Source organism: Chaetura pelagica, unplaced genomic scaffold (genome assembly GCF_000747805.2).
Source record: "Chaetura pelagica isolate M959 unplaced genomic scaffold, ChaPel_1.0 scaffold47, whole genome shotgun sequence".
Classification (NCBI taxonomy): Eukaryota; Metazoa; Chordata; class Aves; order Apodiformes; family Apodidae; genus Chaetura; species Chaetura pelagica.
In genome coordinates this window covers 445,791-455,835 of record NW_009954140.1, presented here as the reverse complement: position 1 = coordinate 455,835, position 10,045 = coordinate 445,791, and the positions used below count along the sequence as shown (strand labels likewise).

Below are 10,045 nucleotides of genomic sequence, written 5' to 3'. Positions count from 1 at the left end.
GCTGTCGGGGATTTCAAGGAGACGTGTGGATACATGAAGACGTACGGCGCCGTTGCTTTGCTGGGGGTCTGGGGAGGGCTACAGGGGGTGACCGCTGGCGTCCCAGCACTTTTCTGAGCCACTGGCCGGGGGTACTGATCCGTGCCTTCAGGCAGGTTCCTCTCCTTGAGGGGGCTGCACCCACCACCACTGGCGTAGCCGTTCAGCCCCTCGGGGGAGACGAGCTTTCCGTAGGGCTCAGGACTGGGCCGCCCCGGCGGGCTGGCCGGGCTCTCCCTGCTGCGGGGCGGTGCACAGGACTGCCCGCTGCTGCTGCTGCTCTCCCTGCTGCCCAGGCTCTCCTGCGAGGGGCTGGAGAGGTGCCGGGACAGCACGTTGTCCTGTGAGTGCCCCGAGCCCCGGGAACGCACCCCGATGCTCTCCTGGCTCCGTGACATCCCCTGGCTGCTCTTGATGCTAAGTGTCTCGTGGCAGCTGTTGGACATAGCTGTTTGGAGCTCATAGCTGAGCTCGCTGTCCTGGAAGGTTGTCATTTTGGGGGTATGAGGGGACTGGCACTCCCCATTTTCCAGTGACTCAATGGTGACAATGTCCAGGGCACCGGGGACTTTGCGTCTTGTCAAAGTTGCTTCTGCTTGGTTGAGGCTTTTGCGAAGGTCTCTGAGCTTCTTGACAGCCAACATGATCTTCTTCTGGTGTCCTACAGGAAGGTTGCAACAGGAAAGGGGTGTTATGTTGGCTCCAGCCCTCAAGACCTTTGTTTCCTGGCCAACAAAAGTCCTGGTCACAACACTGACCAGGACAAAGGCCTCCTGGGTAGCAAAACCCTGATTATGGGAGGAGACAAAGTATGGCCGAAGTCCACCTGGCCCAGCCTGGCTCCAGCCTGCCAAGATGAGCGCTTAGGACAGCCACAAACTGCCCTTTCCAAGTGCACAGGATGTGCCTGCACCTCCCAGCCTGAGGAAGAACAGGGTGTGGGGACCTGGGTGGAAAACTTGGCTGCCCTGGGCCACCCCAGCACAGTGGCAGGGACTCACCCAGCTTGTTGATGCCGATCTCTTGCAGATCCTCCCATGTCAGGTCTGTCACGATGGTGATGGAGTCATAGCCATTGTTCACCAGCTTTTTGTGGTACTGGGGCAACCCGATGGCACTGAGCCAGTCCATCAGGTCAGCCTGCAAAGAGCATGGAGACACTGCCCTGAGCCTCGAGGGATGGGCAGCAGCTTCCTCCTTTCTCTCCCTGCCCCTGGCTGGGAGACTGTGGTTTTGGGGTCTCGCTGGTTGCATTAAGACAGGCTGTTGCAGCACACATTTTTACTTAGAGACTCCCATCCTGTCCTGGGGGAAGGTGAGAAAAGACCTGGAGAAAAGAAGGTGCTGGACCAAAGCTCTGGTGCCAGGGACTCACCGGGATGTAGTTGGGCAGCCACTCAGCAATGCTGAGCTGCCCGATCTCGGTGGAGATCTTCTTCCGGTGGCCTGGTTTGGTGACGCCAATGGCTGTCAGATCCTAACGTGAGCAGAGCGAGGCTGTGGTTGGCAGCAGCACGGGGACACTGGAGCAGGGAGTGCCCACTGCCAGCAGATCACTGTGGGGCTGGGGGGGCGGGGACAAGGACCTGTCTTACCTCTGGGGTCATGCGGCTGATGGTGGGGACATCATAGCCAGCATTGAGGAAGTTGGCAGTGTAGGACTCCAGCTGGAACTCACTCAGCCAGTTAAAAATGGCTTCTGCATCCTGTGGAGAGGACGGGTCAAAGAGCAGCTCATGATGGTGGCTGCAGGGGCTGGAAGGACCTGGCTGCTTCAGTCAAGACCCACCTCTCTCCCTCCTCCTCAAGGCCCAGTCCCTTGTGCCTCCAGTGCAGCAAGAGCTGCACTGAGAGCACCAGATGTGGCCCTCCCACCCAGCACTCCAGGTTCCCACGTACCTTCCCCTCGAGGAGCTGCTCAGGCCGCACGAACTGGTGGGAGAACACCCTGTCTCCGGGGGGACAGCTACCTGGAGGCTGGTGGCCTTGTGGCCCTGGCAGAGAAGAAAGGAGAACAGTCACAGGGGCACCTGGGCAGTGAGCAGCCCCCAGGACCAAGGAGACAGCTGTCCCCAAGGCCTTGTGGTGGCCCTTCCTCACCTGCTGTGGAGTTCAATTGTCCATTGTGTGGTTCTGATCCCAAAAGGTGCTGCTGGATGTCATCACCAGTGGAGGGCAGTGGCTGTGAGAGAGAAGTGAGTGGATGAGGGACCTCCCTTCCTGTCCTCCCAGGTGGGTGCCAGGGTCTGCCTTGCATCCCCAGGAGTGGGGCAGGGGTCCCCACACAAGATCACCAGGCACAGCTTTCCTTAGTTTAGAGTTAGCCCCTTGCAAGAGATCTGAGCAGGATTTGGCCCAGGACCCTTTTTATCCCCTCAGGTGACACAGGACACAGTGGAGATGGTGTGTGGTACAGCTGTGGTCACAGCTGGGACCAGCTGTGCTGTGAGGAGAGGAGGGGGAGGCAATCAAGGACCCCCAGGAGCACCTCCCCACCAAGACCCAGCAGCAAACACGTGTTTAGCGGAGGACACTCAGGTTCTGCAGCCCCTCCTTGGCGAGGAGGGTCAGGGGGGTGACAGGGAGGCTGCTGGGGCTCCATCTGCAGCCTGAGCTAGCCCAGGGAGCAGGGACTGGTGCCTACCCTGGCGTTCTCGATGAGGATGCTGGTGCTCTGCCCGTTGGTGCCCTCGGTGCTCTGGCCGCTGCCGGCACTGCGGATGCTGCCGATGCTGCCCTCGCTGCCCACGCTGTTCCTGTCTCCTGCTGCTCAGGGCAGGTGGGGAGGGATCAGCAGGGCCCCGGGATCGGGGCTAACACAGGACACAGATGTCCCCAGCAGGGACCCATGTGCCAACGGTGACACCAGTAAAAACCAGCCACCCATGAGATCCCTCTGGCCACAGATAATGCATCAGTCCCTCCCACCTCCCCGCATGGCACAGACCGGGTGCCCAGGGCTAGCAAGGGATGCATGAAGGGGGCAAGGGGATGCGGAGTGGCTGAGGACATGGGGAGGGAAGGGGCTGCTCTATGGGCTCCCCTAAACTCCCTTTTCCTGCACCTGCTCCCTCTTGCCTGGCTCTTTTTCCACCAGGAGGTGGAAGGAGAGCCTCCTCCTGTGTCCCCCTGCACGGACAGGGCTGGGGACAGGGGAAGGCCCCCAGCTCTCCTCCCTCCCCAGCTGCACCCCTGACCTGAGCTGTCAGGGCCTGGGGCCGTCCGGGTTAGGGTGAGGTGGCCATAGGCTGGGATGCTCGGGGCTGCCTGGTGAGGACACTCGTCGGGGAGGTGCTGCAGCCCACCAGGGGGGGCTGGGAGGGCCCCGGGGGGACCCTGGCGCTGGTGCACGGGCGCCACGCGGGGGACAACCATGCCTGCATTCAAAGACAAAACATGCGTGGTCAGAGCTCGTGCAGGAGGCAGGGCAGGGTTAGATCTCTGAACCCCAACCCCCAAATTGCCATCCCACCTGTGGCAAAATCCCTAATGCCCACCCGAGCCCTCCTCTTCCTCCCTATCTAGCCAGGGCTTTGGGGACCTGTCCTACAAGAGGTGCCGAGAAGGCCAGGATGGTTTCACACAGGGAACTGTCCCCAGCATGGCCACTGACCCGTGCGCTTGCTGATGACTTCAGCGATGGAGGGAGGGAAGTACCCAACCCGATCGGTGCCTTTCTGAGTGTCGTGGATATGCCCCTTCCACCGCCCGTCTGGATGCTGCTCCAGGACCTGCAATCCAGCAGGGAGGAGAGGGATAGGGTTGGTACCTGGGGCTGTGGTGGGGCAGAGGGATGGGGAGAGGGGAGTAGCCTCACCGTGATGACATCTCCTGCCCGGACATTGAGAGCAGTTGGATCATGGAGGTTCCAAAAATCCTTCAAAGCTCGGACCTTCAGGATTCCTGATGCCTCTGAAGACAAGGGATGCAGGGAGGAAAGAAGGTGCCAGAGCACAGGGAGGAAAGAGAGCATTTCAGGGAAGGCAGAGAAAGAAAACAAGAGCAAGAAGATGGGAGAAAAAGACATTAATACTGCAGGAAGGAATCAATCCCTGGACAGTGCCCACATGGAGGATGGGGACATGCCAGATGGGACTGGGATGCTGATGCTCACAGCCAGGGTGACTTAGCCTTTCAGGAGAAGCTAGGGAGCCCCAGACAGGTTCCAGGGGTAAGAAGCCCTTCTCAATGCCAGGCAGCACCCAGCCATGTGCTGGTCCCACCTCACCTCTCAGCAGCTGCTTGATGTCCTTGCTGGCGTGTGAGGTGGTGAACTGGTTCACGATGTCCAGCGCCGTCTGGTTGTAGGTGTTCCTGATGTTCACATCAACACCACCCTGCCCAGGAGTGGATGGGGTCATCCACAGAGACCCCCAGCTGCCACCAGACCCACAGGGGATGGAGGGACTGAGGGGAAGGGGGTGCTGGCTGACCCCCAGAAGCTTGCTCCCCCATACAGCCCTGTCCCCACCCACTCACCTCCAGCAGCAACCGCACCACCTCCGTTTTGCCGTAGAGCGCGGCCTCGTGCAGGGCTGTGCCCGTCTTCGTCTGTTTGTTGATCTCAATCCCAGCCTTCAGCAGCTGCCTGGTAGGATGGAGGCAGAGGCATGAACAACAGGACACAGACACCAGGGCAAGGCAATCAGCTGCTTTGTGATGGGAAGGGTTGACCCCTTGCACCACTGAGGCTCTGGGGACTGCAGTGGGAAAGTGGGTTTGGGAGGAAGCGAGACTGAAGCCACGATGGCTTTTTCCAGGATAGGGCAGTGGCCAGGGCTGGAGGGGTTACCTGATGATCTCCTTGTGCCCATTCTTGGCTGCCAGGTGCAGTGGGGTGGTGTAGTTGGGGTCCGTGGCATCCTTGGACTGCCCCTCCAGGAGGGCGACACACAGATGGCTGTTCAGCAGCAGCTGGGCCACCTGTACAAGGCACAGGGGTGAGTGGTGGGTGCAGGTACCCCTGCCTGCACCCTCTACTGATGGGCTCACCCTTGGTGCCAGCCCTCTGCTTCCCATGCCACTGTTCCCCTCCACCCACTGCCCCAGGGCTGGATGGTGCTTGGCAGGGCCACACTGTCGTGAGAGGCTGTAAAAGGTCACAACAGTCAAAAATGGCCTTCCATAATCAGGCTTTTCAGATCAAGCCCTAAAAAGCTCCAGTCTCTCCAAGCCCAGAGCAACTCTCAGCATCTCAGGGCAGCCCAGAGGCACAGAGGAGTTATTTTTACTGCCCTGTTTATAGCTGCAGACATTATAGATACTCCAAAAATGGAAACATCCCCCTTGGTCCCCTCCCTGGCAGGGCACAGGATGGTCTGGCTGGCCATGCTCCAGCCCAGCAGAGTGGGGCTGGCTGGGCCAGGGTCTGCCAGGGCACAGGGTGGCCCTGTCCCCACAAGCTGTGCCAGGGACCTGGAGCAGCTGAGCACTCAGGCACTCAGGGCTTGCAGGGATTAGCCAGCTCAGCCTTTCTGTGCTTAACTGAGAGCAAAGCTGGGGTTGGCAGGGGGAGGCTGCAGGGAAGAGGAAACAAGGACTCCTGGCTTCTCTCCCTGCCTGACACTGCCCAGCTGTGAGGTCAGGAACGAAACCCGCAGCTTCCAGGTGCAGGATCTGGTCTTGCCCAGCCACAGGAGCTCATGGCAGAAGGACAGCAGTTGTGGCCAGACCCAGCACTTTGCTCCCAGTGGGACTCCAGAGCCACCCCCAGAGAAGTGCCTGCTGCCAGACAGAGCCCCACAACGCTCACCTTCAGCCTCCCAAACTCGCAGGCCAGGTCCAGAGGAGTTTTCTTAGCCTTATTGATGAGACAGGGGTTGGACTGGTGCTGGAGCAGCATCTCTGACTGTGGGGGGAACAACACGGCACAGGGGCTCAGCATCACTCCGTGCCCCTGCCTCGGTGGGGGTTTGCCCCCAGAGAGACCCGGGGTGTGTGTGTGTGGGTGTCTCTGGGCTCTCACTCACCACCTCGTAGTGGCCATACTGGGCTGAGAGGTGCAGCGGGATCTGCCCGTCCAGCGAGGCCATGTTGACGGAGGCGGCAGCGCGGAGCAGCGCCCGCACCGGCTCCACGCGCCCCTGCCAGGCTGCGTAGTGCAGGGGCCGCATCCCTGCGGGGCAACAGGGCTCAGCAGGGCTGGATGCAGCCCCCGGGCTGGCTCCTGGGGCTCAGCCGCCTGCTGGAGGCACAGGGATGTGCCCAGGGATGGGGGGGTCACCTCTTACCGTTGCTGTCCTTGATGTCGACGGTGGCCTGTGCCTCCAGCAGCAGGGAGATGAGGTCCAGGCTGCCGCCCAGGGCTGCGTGGTGCAGCGCCGAGAACCTGTGAGACAAGGCAGGGCTCAGCCCGGGCCCCAGCCCTGTTGTGCTGTCCTTACTACCCCACCTGCATGGGGACACAGGCCGAGGGCCAGGACAGCCACCAGTAGTTTATTGCTATATCCCTCCTGACACCCTGCTCCCGGTGTCTCAGTTTCCCCATAGCAAAGCAGAGATAAATCCCTCTGCTGTCCATGCCTTGGGGCTCAGTGAGGGGTGCAGGGGCCCCAAACAGGTCCCTCACCCTGCTGACCTCTGGGGGGACAAGCAGGTGGGATGGTCAGAGATGCATCTCCCTGCTCTGCAATGCAGCCAGGCAGCCTGAAGCTGCTCACAGCATCCAACAAACACACCAGCCCTGAGGCTACTCCTGGCCCCTTCCCATGCCAGCAGGGATGCTGGGAGTCCATGGCACAGTGTGGGAGGCCACCAGTAATGAAAGAGCCCTGTGTCTCAGGGCTGTGAGAGGGGCCTGTCTGCCCAGCACTCCCTCCATACTGTCATGAGGAGGGCCATGGCAAGTGAAGGGTCCCTGCACCATTGGGGATTAGTCTGTATGCACCAGACAGTGCTGGCCCGGGGCTCTGATGGGCTCAGCAGTGTCCCAGCCTCTTGGCTGGACAGATCTCCTCCCAGTTAGACTAAACGATCTTTCAAGGTCCCTTCCAGCCCTTAAGATTCTGTGATTCTGTGATAAAATTCCCTCTCTGAGCCAACCCTGCAGGGCCAGGACTGCCCTGGAGGCAGCTGCACAAACCCATGCTCACTTGTTCACCCCATCATCTCCAAGCCATAAGCAAGGTGATGCTGAGGACACCACCAGTGGCACTGCTCTCCTAGGAGTGTGAAGCTGCCTCTGTGCATGGGTCTCACCTCCCCACCATCCCCTTCCTGCACCCCAGGAAAACCCAACATGCTGCCCACACTGTGAATACCCTGCATGTGGCCCTCTGATGAGGAACTGACCCTTTACCCGTGTCCCCACCAGCAGGTCTCCTGGAGCTGCCCGAGCACAAATCCTGTGCCTTATCAGAATCAGATCATTGCTTCTATTATTACTTTGTTTTTTCTATTAAGCTCCATCTGCACAGTATTATTTTAAGACAGAGCCATCCTGCACATTTTCAACCCCCCACTGGCTTGTTAGGACTCATCACAGACACCTCCTCCTACAGAGTCCTCAAAAAGAAAACATGTAGAAATTAGGTACAACAACACTACATAAAACAATGCTAATAACTCACGGGTCAGAGTTAATTCAATAAGAATAACATGCTTATTTATTTTATGGGCTTTTGTGGTTTCTTTAACTCTCAGTATCCATCTTATTAAGCGCTTGGATTTTGGAAGTGATGAGCTACATAAATATGTTGTGGTCACTTGGGAACCTCATCTCTTCTTTCTCTAACCACCCCTCCACCCCCCCCCAAAGAAGGGCTTTTGCTCTTGGGATACTACACACAGACAGTAGCATGTGCAGGCAGCATGGTCAGCTGGGTGCTCCTCCGAGCTTCAATCAGCACTCAGGACATGGGGCACTGGCTGTGATCCCTTTTTACCCCTAGCCCCCAGGGAAGGGATGCAGAAGAGCTTTACGAAGTATTTTGCAGGATGGATTGAGCACAGCCTTCAGCTCAGACCCAGGCAACGGCTGGTTCCACCCCTGCAGGGCTTGTCCTGGCTTTGAGATGCTGTTGTTTTCTCAGGGGCTCAGCAGATACCCTCAAAAGCTTTCTGAAACCCAGAGCTGAAGAACTGACTGGACACTGGGAAGAGCAAGCCCACCCACACTGGCAGCAGCAGCACCCAGCACCCTGCCCAGGGAGCACTCACCCATCTGCATCCTGGTAGTTCACATTCAGACGCTTGGCAGATCCCAGGAGCTCTGCAGAGAGAAGAGGTGAAGCTCAGGGTAGGAGGCAGAGCCCACCCTGCCCAGCATGACTCTCGGGACCCTGAACAAACCCAGTCCCACAGCCACACCAACCTCCCAGCGTGCAGAACAGTGCCTGGCCCATCCCGGTGGCCTCTCCTCTCCTCTCATTCACGTTCACCTCCACGACCCCTCAAGTAGGCTGACCCAGCTCAAGCTCAGACCTTTTCTTCCCTCTGTTCTTCCTGCTCCATCTCTGCATGCCCCCGGGATGGGTCGGACCCCACAGCTCTTGTCACCCCAGCTTGATGGGATGGTGCTTCTCTCCCCTTTATAGGCAGTGGCACCCCAAAACTGCTGAGCGGGGCCATTTTGCCCCCCACTCATTCCTTGTGCCCATCACTGCAGCCAAGGCCTGGCCCACAGACCACATGGTTGGCATTTTTATGGCAAGGGCAGAGGCTGAAGCTTCTCAGTCATGAATGCAAGAATTGTACCACCCCAGATATCCCCGTCCCTTCATCTGTCCCTCCCTCCCCTTTGGGGACCACTGAGTGGTGGAGGATGCTCACCCCACCCTCGGCACAGCCTCACGCACACCCCCAGCTCCCTCCTGCAATTAATTCGAATGAATTCCTTCCTCCCACACAGAGAGGACGTTTTATTCTCTGCCGAGGGGTTGAGAGCGGATTAACATCTCTGGAATTCATCCGCCAAGTCAAAAGAGAAAGAAAGGGGAAGGTATGTGGGGGGCAAGAAATGCTGCAGCTCCTCCTCTGCCTTTCCAGGCAGCCCTGTCGCCCAGCCGAGGAGGATTAAATGCCTTGAAAGGTTCCTGTGCTGCTTCCTATGGAAAATCAAACTCCAAGAGCCAGGGTGAAACAGCTGCTCAAAACCCATTGAAACATTCTGGGAAAGGAGGCCCTTCCCTTGCAGCCGGACAGATCTCCAGGGCTGCAGCCCCTTCTCCTCCTTCTCCTCCATCCTCTTCTCCTCTCCCAAAGTCTCTGCCCACCTCACATAACTACCCTACTCTGCTGCAAGACTCCTCTGCAGGAAAGAAGAGTTAAGGAGGGGGCCGGTTCATTCATCATGCAAATGGATAATTGAAGGAAATCAAGGAGGTGTGTTCATTACTGCAATTTGCAGTGTTTTGTAAACAGCCTAATTAATGCAAAATGGGCTTGGAGTGGCTGCTGGTGCAGGACTCGTGACTCGTTGCCACAGCTGAGGAGATCAGGACAGGATCACCCTAATTACCTCTTCCAGGGGCTGTCTGTCTTCAGAGCCACAGGTAGCAGCTCTGCCAACCTGAAAGCCCTTCCCAAAGGAATTGGCTTCCAAAGCCATAGCTCAGTGGAGCTCCCACTTATCCTTTCCAGCCCCATATCACCCAAGAGCCCAGAATCTGGGGTGTCCATCAAGGAGAAGCCACTTTCCTTGGCCCCTTCAGCCAGGAGCGCCCTGCATCCCAGGAGGATGAACCCAGGAAAACAAGGACCTGGCACCAAAATGCAAAAAGCCTTAAATGGAGAGATTTCCAGGGCAAAACCCGCCTTTGCACACCCCAAGGGTTAACTCCGACCATGGCTTCTCTCTACTCAGCCCCTCTCCCCAACAAGGACCCCTCTGGGGGTCCCGCCGGGCCCCCACCCCGCTCTGTTTCCCCGCTCCAGCACATTTGCCGGCGCCTGCCCGGGCAGGACGAGGCTCGGCAGCGCGGGGCCAGGGCTGAGCGAGGCCGCGAGGGAGCCAGCGAGCTTCTGTGCAGCGTCTGCCTGCCAAGCGGCAGGCGGGAAGCACCTCCCC

At 58.7% G+C, this 10,045-nt stretch overlaps 1 protein-coding gene across 1 annotated transcript in view; it reads right to left on the bottom strand.

Moving 5' to 3' along the window:
- Positions 1–10,045, bottom strand: part of CASKIN2 (CASK interacting protein 2) — a 27,330-nt gene that overhangs the window by 2,126 nt on the left and 15,159 nt on the right. Inside the window, exons 2-18 of the mRNA XM_010002729.1 lie at positions 8,197–8,248; positions 6,270–6,367; positions 6,009–6,154; positions 5,792–5,887; positions 4,832–4,962; positions 4,519–4,627; positions 4,268–4,376; positions 3,857–3,951; positions 3,653–3,770; positions 3,237–3,416; positions 2,684–2,805; positions 2,167–2,221; positions 1,939–2,045; positions 1,635–1,745; positions 1,415–1,516; positions 1,041–1,179; positions 34–700 (exon numbers count right to left, since the gene is read on the bottom strand). Coding sequence (XP_010001031.1) covers positions 34–700; positions 1,041–1,179; positions 1,415–1,516; positions 1,635–1,745; positions 1,939–2,045; positions 2,167–2,221; positions 2,684–2,805; positions 3,237–3,416; positions 3,653–3,770; positions 3,857–3,951; positions 4,268–4,376; positions 4,519–4,627; positions 4,832–4,962; positions 5,792–5,887; positions 6,009–6,154; positions 6,270–6,367; positions 8,197–8,248 — 2,437 coding nt within the window. The remainder of the gene's footprint in view (positions 1–33; positions 701–1,040; positions 1,180–1,414; positions 1,517–1,634; positions 1,746–1,938; positions 2,046–2,166; positions 2,222–2,683; positions 2,806–3,236; positions 3,417–3,652; positions 3,771–3,856; positions 3,952–4,267; positions 4,377–4,518; positions 4,628–4,831; positions 4,963–5,791; positions 5,888–6,008; positions 6,155–6,269; positions 6,368–8,196; positions 8,249–10,045) is intronic.